Genomic DNA, 12,466 nt, shown 5'->3' with positions numbered 1-12,466 from the left:
ACCTTATTAAAAACCATAAAAATACACATATTAAATGTATACATATTCATATACTGTTCATTTTCACTGCTGTTTCCAAACTCAACACGGTTCTTTATTGTGCATCATCGTGCAGCTCATCTTGATTTGCGGCCGTGCAAAACCAGAGTTTGTCTGGTTTGGTTTCATGAAATTTCACCTTCATGTGCCTCATCTCAGCTCAGGCGCAGTGTCAGCTACCACCAAGAATCAAAGGTTAATTTATCCATCCTGCCAATTGTGCACTCATAGGAGTGTGCTATCTATATTTTAGAGTCTTTTCTCCGCTTTACTATAAAATCTTCAAAATGCAAAAGCTGCATAATTTCAGCATCTGGGTAAAAAAAAAGTTTCTCTTTTAGCCACACAAAAAAAAAATATGCATAGTTGGCATGTGTTATACCATGTTTGGAACATCTTGGCTGCAAATACTGATATTTTATTTCCCCTTTAATGGAACACCCTTCGATATCACCATGCTACACCTGATTGTTTTACCTGTGGTCATGTGTCCATTTGTAACATGTGACCAATTCTCCTGACAAATGGCAACAAAGCTGCCCGATGACTTCATCTCTACCTGGGAATTAATTATTCAACGTCCAGCTACTCCAAACATCGCCCTCTTGTGGTGGAAAATAGAATCCTTGCAAACATTATCTGCAGTTGCTGAGCTATTAAGGTCTCTCGTCTCAAAAGCATTTCAGCAGAGTGCAGTCGCCTGTGGTTCATTTGTTTTAATGAATTGGAAATCATGATTAGCTCCCTCAACAGGAATGAGCATTACATCACGGCCCCGGGCGGAAGGTAAGCGGAAGATAATGAACTGAATGTGGTTAGTGAGTTTCAGCATTGGGAGGTTTTCATGACCAAAGGTACAGGCTAAGTGGAGAGTCACAGTCATGCTGATGATTATGGTGACCCAGCCCCACTTGGTGTGTGCAAAGCACCACCCTCCTTGCCCTGAGAGTTCCCCATTTCACTGAAACCTGCAGCCAACTTTGCATGAAAACAGCTCAGAGGCGTGTCTACTGAAAATGCACAGAGAAAAGGTGTTAGAGAGAGAAAATAAGGCAGGAAGGAGGGTCGCAGAGGGGCAGAGAGAGGCTAATGCAGTCAGAGGGAACATGAGGTGGGAGGGTTTTTGAGCGTGGAGCTGCCCCCCTCAGGCAATGTAAGGGGAGCTTTTACTGGCCTCGACTCAGAGAGGGAGCAAACAAGACAGATAACCCCAAACTAAGGAAGGGAGAGAGAAAGAGGAAAGGGAGGAGGGAGAAGCCTGGGAGCAGGGAGCCAAAGGGCGGGTCTTTCTGAGAGTCTATTGGCCTCAGGCTGTGTCATTCAGTTCACTTCCTCCTTGGCTGTGGCAAAAGCACAGAGGAGAGGGCAGGAGGGAGGGGGAGAGGGAGGTACCCTCAGACAGCTCTCTCTCTCTGTGTGTGTGTGTGAGTGCTTTTTCACAAAAAAACTGAACTGGGGCTGAAACTGAAACAGGGCAACACTTGTAAAAGCATTGCAGAGCAGCCTCTTGCTCTCCTTCATTCTCACAGTTTCCTGTTTAAGGAGGCCATTTTGTAACAGAGCCTGGAGAGGAGCACAACAAAGTTTGGCACTGTTTCTCTGTTTTTTCCCTCCCACGGCCAGGAGTTTCACAATCCGGTTTGGACTTTCTCCCCTGCAGAACAACTTCTTTGGACGGGAGAGGTGAGACAGGGAAGAAGGTGGAGGAGGAGGGTATTTCCACCCCTCCGCCGCCTCCACCCCACCCTCTCCTCAGTGTGTCTTTCTTTTATGACTCTCTCTCACACACACACACACATTGCTTGTCATGCTTGGACAATAACAGGAGTCTGCCGACGAAGACAGCGTGAAAGAAGCGGCTGAGAGGAGGAAAAGGACGCTTCCTGGATAAGGATTTCTTCCTCGAGCCAGTGGGAGGGGGTGGACACAGGACGCGGAGGAACCCGGGACTCTGTGTTCAGTGTGTGTCCATGTGTCAGAGTGTGTGTGTGTGCCCTCGCTCCTCCACTCAGCCCGTTTGAATGACCGGGTTTTCCGAGATCTCTAGACTGCACCTGGACGCGTGTTTGTGAGCGTGTATGTTGACGGCCTCAGGCAGCCAGAAGAGAGGACTCTGAATGGCTAACGCTAGCCCTTGTATGGCCTCAGGGGCCATGGCCCAGATATTCTTTCCTCCCGGGGGCTCCTCACCACCCGGCTCAGCTGTGATGCACCAGGGGAACCCCATATCCATGCCCCCTACGCCCGGTCTGGGAGGTTTTCCTGTTATGGACATGATACAAGGGCAGGGACCCGGTGGGGCTGTCATGCCCTCGCTGCCTCCCACACCAGCTGGGGTGTCCTTCATCATCCAGATTGGCCTGACCCGAGAATCTGTCCTGATGCCCCAGACTGCTGACCTGGCATATGTGAAACAAATTGCCTGCTCCATTGTTGACACCAAGGTAGGAAATGTATGTGTGTAAACTCTCTCCAGGTGGAAAGCTGCACATGCACAAAGCCCGTCCATGTTTGCTTTCCAGCTGTTTGTCAGATGACCAGTCTGAGCTGCTTTTCTTCTCTTTCTTCTCTTTGTTTTTGTGTCCCGCTCTCCCACAAAACCCCCCTGTTTACACTCCACTATTCTTATAGGTAAATGAAAGGGTTCAAACATGCAAGCGGGCATCGTGAACAGACAGCGGCGACCGGCTGGGAGGATGTACAAAATGTCACAACTTTGCTTCACTCTAATTACAGCGATTAGCATTTTTCCCCTCACGCAGTTGGAGGAGAACGCTGTTCAATTAGGCTTTGCCATGCCACATCTAGCACAGCAGAGCAGCAAAGGGATGTTTGATGGGATTAGTGTCTGAGGCCGGGACACAGTCAATCCATACGGCTGTATAGGTCCTTTTTAGTAAAAAAAACAAAACAAACAAGGATGTCAAACAAAAGGAAATCAACCTCTAATTGCTGAGGAGCACCTTAATTTATATATATATATATATATATATATATATATATATATATATATATATATGCTTCTATCTGTCAGAAGGCAAAGCCTGTGAGCTTTCTCTCTTTCACCTCTTTCACCTCATTTGCATTTCATGCTAAAACAACTGTTCACATCAGGCCAATTTTAGTGTCTTTGCTGAGCGCTTCATTGATTTCTTTGTTCTTCTTTTTTTAGAGTTCACTGATCACTTTCATGTTCTAGCTTTTCTATTTGTCCAGGATGTCAAAGGCTGTGGAACCTGGCTGAGGGACAATGACATAAATAAGACCTTTTTTAAAAAAATTGAGTACAAACAATTTAAACAATCGTCAGTGTTTCGGTCCGTGTAGAGAAAACACTTTTACTGCCTTGGCTTTTACTTTTGTGTGTGTTTTGCTCTGGTTTTACTTCTTTAGTCTGCAGCAGCATTACATTTGAAACTTCTGAAAATCCAATCTAAAATGTGGCATTCAGCATTTTAACTTCATTAAATAATGATCCTAACTGATTCTGAAACATGAGTGTAATTGCTGAAAAATGGACAAAGCTATCATTCAAAATATTTGCAGGCTCTCTGAAGGCTCAGGCGCTGCCTCTCCAGCACAAACTATACTGAGACTTAATGTGAGTTTCTCTGGTGGCATGAGTTGAAACCTATGGGAATGATAACTTCAAACAAATACATCTTCTTCGGTAAACTGAAAACTTCAAAGCAAACGTGTGCAGTGTTGGGGAGGGGGCTGAAGTTGTAACATTCCCTTTGCATCAGGAAACAACAGGTGCCATGGGAAATATGGTCTTTATTCGACTGCCAGCGTTAATTTATTAGCAAAGGAGCTAACATTATCCTACACTGGTGCTGCAGTTTGAGCAGGCCATGTGTATCTGCCAATTAAACTGGTAGGTGATTAGATTAGCAGATTTCCACAGAGCAGCTTTGTTAAACTCGCCACAATCGTGAATATTCAAAGAAATACTGGTAGCTCTCTGCAGCCAGCTTACCGGCTCCACTAATCTGTTTTTGTGCACAACACTCTTTGTTTTCACCTCTCTTATGAGTGCTTCTCTGCCATGTTGCTTGGTTTAATTAAGTGAGATGGATCTGATTCCGCTTCAAACTCTGTTTCCACGTGATGGGAACAGATACGGTCGGAGCGAGAGGTGTTGTCGACCTTCATCAAACTGCAACCACGTGTGCAGTTTGAGTGTGGCTTCAGCTTTTTTTTCTTCCTTTTTTTGTGTTTTCTCTGACAAACCAAAGCCACTTGCCTGCGTATGGTCAGAGAGGTTGTTGTTGTTTTGGGACTTGTGATTCTTTCTTTGCCTTTGTCATATAATTCAGTTCCTTCCTCGCATAGTTTTCAACTGAGAACAACACGTGCAGCTGCTTCGCGCGACCTGAGAGGACAAAATCACATGAAAATAATTTTCAGATTTCCAAAAACCCTCTTTGCTGCATAGATCAAGTGCACAGATTCACATTTTGTTGTACATTCGAATCACATGAGGCCATAAAAACAGCTAATAAAAGACACATGACAAGGAGGCACTAATGCTGGGAGGCTTTTTGTTGGTCACCATGAGTGACCAGCAAGGACTAAAGGTGTCTTTACATTTAGAGCTGGACTTGGAGGAGCTTAAGCATCAGGTGTTTTCTGATTGTGCTAGTCGGTGCTTGTTGGTCAGCATCAGCAAAGGCAGAGTGATTTTTGGATAATGCCAGCGCTGACATGCTGGTGTCAGGAAAGGTGTCAAACAGAAGGCAGGAAGTGGAGAGGTCAGTCTGACATGCAGTGAGGTCGCTTTAAGGATAATTAATAAACAACCAAGCTTATATTACATTACATCTTCCAGCAGACTTCACGTTCTCTGCACTTCCAGACAGAGAAAGGAATGTTGATTTATTCCAAATATACATCGGGGACCAGTTTGTGGTTCCGGCTCCACAGCATCTGATTTAGAACAAGACTCCCTCGTCAGCAAAAGAAGAGAAACTGGCTTTCTATCATGGTTTGCTCCACATTTTTCAGCATCTTCAGTCCCACTGCTCCAGCAACAGGACAGCGAAGAGCTGGAACAAGACCATAAATAATAATGTGATACTACTGGAATAAGATGATTTTATCTGATCTAAAAGATACTATAAGGGAAAATGAAAGGAAAACTGGCAAAAACAGTTATTTGAATGCGTGTATGTGGATTTAGCCAATAATAACCCACAGGTTTATTGTAGCATTAAGTTTGATTGTTTGGAAGTTATTACTGGCCTTATTGGCTTATCAGTGTACCACAGATCACACTGAGTCTTTTGTGTGCATGTCTCCCTCTCTGGGTGCTCCATTTCTCCCTTCCCAAACGATATGAGAGACAGATATTAGGACACTCCTACCATCAAGCTGTCTTTTATTGCTTTATTTGCTTTCTTATTCTTACCTTTTCCTACTCTGTATTCGTTTTTGTGCAGCTAATTGTTATTTTTTGTCTGTTTCCTTTTAAAAAGTGATGATTTTATGACTTGTCTCTTTAGTTTGCTGCACTTTGTAACATGGATTTTAAATAGCTTTAGACATACTGATTATTATTATTATTATTATTATTATTATTATTATTATTATTATTATTGACGCTCTCATCTCAGTTAACAATAGCCACCTGTGGTTTTACTTTTCACTTTTTTGAAAATCAAGCAAGAGGAGAAAAAAAACCCAAAAAACATCATGATCTTTCTCAAGCCTTGTTAAACCAGTCACACACACACACACACACACACATTCTGCAATCCCCCCCAATCCCCTAAATACAGAGCTCCTGCCCTGCTCGGAGCTACAGCTTTAGGTGGGAGATTTGGACAATAGACAGCTTGTCCTGGTCCAGCCAGCTGAGTGCGACACATGAGTTGGACCCCGTGTGCACGCATGAATGCCTACATTGGTGTGTTTAGAGGGGCAGCAAAAGGCAGTTCGGTACCCCACACCCCCGCCCACGGTCATCTCTCCCATCCCAGAAAGGGTGAGTCACCAGTTCTGTTTATTCACAGGCTCCCTCCTTGTGTTCCATTGACACGTTTTTCCATTCACTTCTCTGCGGAGGCGCACACTCTCCCCTGGCTTCAAGTCCCAACACCAGCACGGAGTTAATGCCTGTACTGTCCTGTTCTGAGCATTAACCCCACTCTCTCAGACCAGATATCCCCCCTCAGTCACAAGCTAGACTAGACTCCATGTTTCCCACACCTTTCTAAAGCCTCGCCTGACTCTACACACCTGGCAACGGCGCTCGCCAAAATCCTATTTAGCCGGCCCCAGCCCCCGCCTCCTCCTGATGGAACAAGAACTAATAGTGTGGCCTGGAAACCAGAGGTCTGTCTCCATTCAACCATGATGCAGCTCTGGTGTATTTTCTTTTTTGTTGGCCAGGCCTCGCTGACCTCCTTCTGTTTGCCTCTGTCACTATTTCCTTTCCTCATCTTACCTTCTTGCCCCCCTCCCCAATTTACAATGTTCTTATTCTACAGCTTAGAAATAAGACTTGGATGCTTTGTCTTTCCTGATGATGATGATCTGTGAGGCGTTTCCTGAAAATATATACAGTCTGTGAATAATTTATTTTCCATTAAAATAATAATGATTTTCAGATTCAGGTAGCTAGCATAATACATGGCTTTCCTTTCTTCTCCTTTCCTTTCCTCTCCTCACCACTCCTTTCTTTTTCTCTCCTCTCCTAACCTCGCCACTCCTTTCCTTTCCTTTGCTTTCTTTTTCTCTCCTCTCCTTACCTCTCGACTCCTTTCCTTTCCTTTGCTTTCCTTTTCTCTCCTCTCCTCTTTGAGTCCTGGGATAAAAAGCTTCAGACGTCTGTTTCCTCTTACTGTCTTTGGGAGAACTACCTCCTGCTCTTCCTCCTCTCGTGCCTTTCTCTACCTCCTTTTTAGATCCTGTACTTCCTCTCCTTATCTGCTCATCTCCGGCCCCTTCTGCCTGCCTTATCATGGACTTCCTCTCACGCTCTGCCTCCTCTTCCTCCCAGCATCCCACCTCCCATTCATCCACTTTCCCCCCCACTGCCGCTGCCCTCCCCACTAGTCTACCTTTTCTTTCGGCCGTTTGACCTCTTGCACGCACTTCAAGCCAGTGGAAAATTAAGGGAGAATTCACACTCTTGCCTCTTTGACAACAGAGGACAACACAGGACACATCATGTCCTACTTTCTAGGACATGGTGAGTCAAAAATCCTATGCTCCCATTTGTCAAGTGGTTACCTCAGCTGGAATGATTCATATTTTCCAGTAAATATTAGACATTGCTGACAGGTTAAGACTTAAAATTCAAAAACACAAGGAGCCACAGAGCGGTGCATTTAACATGCTGCATGGTCACGTCTAGATTTGCATTCCCCCCTTCACCCAGTTTGCCAAAAGGTGTGTCAGTTTAACGGTTTCTGTTCTTCCAATACCAACAACTTGTTGCATTTCGTCATCAATGAGACACACTACATTTGTGTTCACGTCACTGGGTGTGTTACACTGTGTGTGTGTGCACAAGCGAGAACCTGTTGAGTCCTGTCAGCGTCGGCTGTGGTCACATTACTGGATTGTTCAGCATGTCTGCAGACTAATCTGTGACGAGTTACGACACATTTAACAGCTAGCGAGCTGTGTCGGATCCGGCGGGTCACTTTAATGTGCAGGAGGATGCCAGTTAGTGCGGCGACATCATCAGCCGGCACGTAAAATCTATTTCTGCACCTAACGAGAAGCTCTCTGATTAAACTGCTGCGAATAAAGAGGAATAAGGACAGAAGTTTCTTTTGTTCTTTAGTGAGGTGGCTGAAAACACAAAGAAATATCAGCAATCGTGCACACACACACATACACACACAGCTGCACTGCAAGTCCCTGCCCTGGCCATTGTTTCCACCTCCGTTTTGGAAGGAGCTGTTTCTTTATCTCTCTCCCTGGAGAAGAGTTTGGCCCTGGGAATGGGACCATGCACACCACCTCCTGTTTACCTCACTCTCTTGCACATGTGTTCTGCACACAAACACACACACGCGCACACACACACACACACACATTGTAAAGTAACAGTTGGCTCTGATTTTCCAGATAAAGGCCCAGTGTGACAGACAAGGTCTTATTGTTTGCGTGAAAACAACACAGTTAAGCGTTTAGCGCCGCTGTAGGTGAGGACTCTGGCTTAATTTGGTCCGAATTACAATCTACAGCCACAGTTTTATCTGTGTATTGATCTAATGTAATGAGGAGGCTTCGGCGTTGCTGCTTGGATTATTAAAAAGCCTCTCGCACAGTATGAGTCAGAGTGACTGGGCAAACACGATGTGCTTATCAGCCCAAACCTCTGTTGGTCCATGAATAAATGCTGCTCAATTAGCATGACTGTCAGGTGGACGTACAAGTGAGAGAGCAAACCACACCTCTATCGAGCTGCATGACATTTGGTGACTGAGTGAAGATAACAAGCGAGATGTTCAAATGCACGCAGAGGTCATCATCACTTTATCTGCTAAAACCTCACTGCTTTAAGGGAAATGGTGTGTACTTTCAAGGGGATACACCCTTCAGTTCTGCCTCTCTCTCTCGCCGTGTATGTTTCTCTCTCTCTTTGCTATATTTGCATGGTAGCGGAACAGCTTTGCATGGCCGACCGTGCCCGGTGTCTCCTTGTTGTTGGCGGTGTGCTGCAGGGACAGCTTAGTAAGACATTTGATTATTCAAATGGCACACTGCTGCCCGGAGCCCAGGGCAGGAAGAGAAGGAGAGGTGGGATGACAGATGGAGATCTGAAGAGTTTGATGGTGATCTTGAGATGACAGTTTGTGAGAATGCACAAAGCAAAAGTGGTTAATCACCACGTGGGCTGACGAATGAGAAATGCTGGAGGGTTCATCAGCAGAACTGTCATTAAACCCTGAAGTCATGTGTCTCTAATTCACACAGCACAATACCTGAGCAGGTAAAACATGTTCATTCTGCATCACCTAGGTCTTTAACTCACAGCCTTTGCCACCAATGGCACATTGTGATCACGTTGAGTAACCAGGAGAAAATGTGGTCTGTTTAGTCAGATGCCCATGTGATAAGATTTATGTTGGCAAAAGTACACACACAGCCTAAAACAAAAGATAAGAGAACATAAGCGCTGGATCAGACATAATAATGGTATGCAGCAACATAGTAACGGGTAGCAATTATAAACAAACTGGCTTGATATACCTTAAGATACACTGAGCATTTTCCAACTACTAGAGGGTCATAACAATGGCAGCGCAAATCAAACTACTGGGCTACGGAAGCCCCTCAGGACAAACTGTGTGTAAAGTCTCAGCTAAATGAATCTCTAGAGAAACATGCAGAAAGGGCATTTTGAGCAGCAAGAGGAAGAAGGAGAGGATGAGGAAGAAAAGAGGAGGAAACAAGTGACAAATACATGATGGTCCATCAGCACAACTACCTGGACTATAACTATAATCCACTCAGCCTCAGTCGTTTGTCATTTGCATGGGATTTGATCAAGGTAAACACAGTGGATGGCCATTTGAACGGCACTGCGCTCTGGTGGGGCACGTGTCCAATCAGAGGCTGCAGATTTATCAACATGTCTGTCCTGCTGCCCTCAGATGGCTGCAGAGATTTAACAAACTACAGGAGAAGGTTTTCATGCAGTATAAAGCAGATGTGGCATGAAAACTGAGAGAGTCTTCTTACCAGCAGAAAGGATGGCCCAGTAAAATAAGCCCTCAGTAAAGCAGAATTATCATTTAGGGCCAACCTGATTTTTGTCATTTGTGTTTTTCTGGGGCTACATTCCTTCTCTTGATCTGAGCAAAGGAGACCTTATGATACTAATCCAGCGATTAGCATCGGTAAAAACGGTTTTGTGCCGTAATCCAATAGGGAGCCGCAGAGGAGCGGCGAGCGCCATTCGCTGGGAACTCACCGTGTGGAGAGTTTGTACCGGCTGGTTAGAGAGAATTTCTTTGCATGTCAGAGAAACAGCACAACACAGGGCTCTTTGAGAGCAGGGAGAGCACCGCAGATTAGCGATAGATAAACACTCACACACACACATTTTCATAACACAGAGAGAGGCTGATGTTAGCGAGGCCCGTCCTGTTAGCGTCTGCCATCAAAATAGCTGCAAAGTGACTGAATTATAAAAGACCAGACTTTGTGTCACACTTTTGGTTCTTTGGCTGCATTTAGTGAAGTTAAGCGTATCCTGGTTTTGATTCATAATAACTCCATGTGAGGAAGAAGTGGAAGCACAGCGTGGCATCTTGCATTAATGACGTGGTTTTGAGGTATATGATCAGATTAACTAAATACCAAATATATGTTAGATTAAGCATAATTGGGGTAAACTGATGTTTAAATGTAGATTACTTTTAGTTGTAGTATGTGAGACCACATAGGGTCAGAGCAGGGAAAGGGACACCAAAGGTGGTAAAGTTTATAGAGGGGCTATTAGGACGTAAACCTCTCAAAGAGATAGATATAGCTTGTCGCAAAGGAAAACATTCCTCAGTGGCACATATGCCCAGAACATGATCTGGTTTTTGAATTAGGAAAAGTATGGGTGGAGTAAGACGAAATGCCATGCTATATATTGTGTTGTCTTTATGTTAAGGGCAGAGTCTTCTGATCTGACCCTGAAGCTCTCTCGGATGGCCGGCATCTGATCTGATACTGCTTGTTAATAAAGGTCTCTTTAACTCAAGCTTGTATCAGCGGAGTTCTTCCTACATCATCATCATACCACTGCTTGGCAGGACCTGGCTGATAAACTTCAATTTCATCCTCAAAAGGGCCTGAAACCTACTTACCGTTACAAAATCAGGTGTGTGAAATGTGTGTGTGAGAGTGTGTTCTTGAGAAGGCAGCAGACAACGGGATCAGTGTAAAGGTTGACAGGGTGGGTTGGCTTGGTCTGGGGACTAGTGAGGTGTGTGTTAGTGTGGCCCAGACACATTGTGAGGTGCCTGTGTGTGAGTATTTGCATGAAGAAGACGCTCAATTAAGAGGGGAAATGGGCAAAATCGGAGTCTTACCTCAGAAGATAAACACATGACATCAGTATTGACAGCTGGGCAGTGGAAGAAGCAACAGTTAGACAAAGCTTTTTCTGCTTTCTTGCAGAGAGGTAGGTGAGAGATCTGATACCTCTAATGCAATAGTGGAAAGTAACTAAGTACATGTACTCAAGTACTGTGCTTAGGTACAATTTTAAGGTAGTTGTACTTCACTCATTTACTCAATACTACTTTATACTTCCTACTACTATTCCACTACAGTTCAGAGGCAAATATTGTACTTTTTACTCTTCTACATCTACCTGATACTTTTAGTTACTCAGCAGACTGACATTAATAATACAAAATATAACCAACCATTAAGTTTATTAATTCATTACATATTACATATTATTATAGGATATGATGAGATTTACTCTACCCAGCAATATATAAAGTAGTTAAAATTAGCTCCACTTTTACCTGCTGCCACATTTAAAGTATATTTTGAAGCCAATACTTTAACTTACGTAACATTTGTACATAACATGCAGGACTTTTATTTCAACACTGCTCCCATGTCTGTTAAATATGAAGCTAGAGCCAGAATACTATAAGCTTAACTTAGCACAAAGGCTAGGAACAGGAAGAAAAATCTAGCCTATCTCTTCCCAAAGTTAAGAAAACCCACCTACCAGCACCTCTACAGCTCACTAATCAACACTGTAGCCTCACGCTCAGCCACAAAGTGAATACGTGTATTTAAAAACACTTTAATGATCAATCAATTCTGTACATATTCTGGATATGACATATTCTGCCCAGTCATCCGTGCTATGCAGCCTCTTTGATCAGAATAATCACTGAACTTTATCATCATGCGCTGTAGATGTGGTTGCAGGTGTGCATCATACTGAAAAGAGGGTGTCTCTCATGCATGCGTCCATGCAGAGTTTGTGCGGAGCAAAACACAAGCTATAGCCTGCTTCAGAGCATTTATGATTACAGTTTTCAATAAAAAACACTTTGGTAAGGTAAGACTTGAAGCAACAGCAACTCGGCGCTGCGCAAATGTAGCCACGTGTTTGTCATATGACTGGAGTTCAGTGTGTAGCCTCAAGGGTTTGCGCTCTCCCTTTCTTTTCAGTCCTTTCTTCCCTTAAAGCAATGGCACACATAGGAGAGAGGAGGGGGCATAAAGGAAGGGGGATGACTCAGAGTGCAGTAATGTGCCTATTGTGGCCCTCAGCATGCAGCAAGTGTTTCTGTGTCCGTGGCCCTCTTGGCACATGCAGAGCGTGCAAACCCTCCTCTGGCAACCCACTGCATGTGTGTGTTTTTCTTTATGTTCACACCTCCTCATCAAGCTGCCAAAGATCTTAACTTGTAAATGTGAGAAGATGTCACCAGAGACCCCCGAG

At 44.3% G+C, this 12,466-nt stretch overlaps 1 protein-coding gene across 2 annotated transcripts in view; it reads left to right on the top strand.

Moving 5' to 3' along the window:
* Positions 1 to 1,487: 1,487 nt before the first annotated feature.
* prkd2 (protein kinase D2) overlaps positions 1,488 to 12,466 on the top strand; it is a 37,831-nt gene continuing 26,852 nt past the window's right edge. For both annotated transcript variants that reach the window (XM_041940153.1, XM_041940152.1), the window contains exon 1: positions 1,488 to 2,483. In XM_041940153.1, the coding sequence (XP_041796087.1) occupies positions 2,157 to 2,483 (327 nt within the window). In that variant the 5' untranslated portion in view covers positions 1,488 to 2,156. The remainder of the gene's footprint in view (positions 2,484 to 12,466) is intronic.

Source organism: Chelmon rostratus, chromosome 7 (genome assembly GCF_017976325.1).
Source record: "Chelmon rostratus isolate fCheRos1 chromosome 7, fCheRos1.pri, whole genome shotgun sequence".
In the NCBI taxonomy this organism is placed as follows: Eukaryota; Metazoa; Chordata; class Actinopteri; order Chaetodontiformes; family Chaetodontidae; genus Chelmon; species Chelmon rostratus.
The sequence above is the reverse complement of the archived record's forward strand: the minus strand, read 5'-3'. Positions and strand labels throughout refer to the sequence as shown.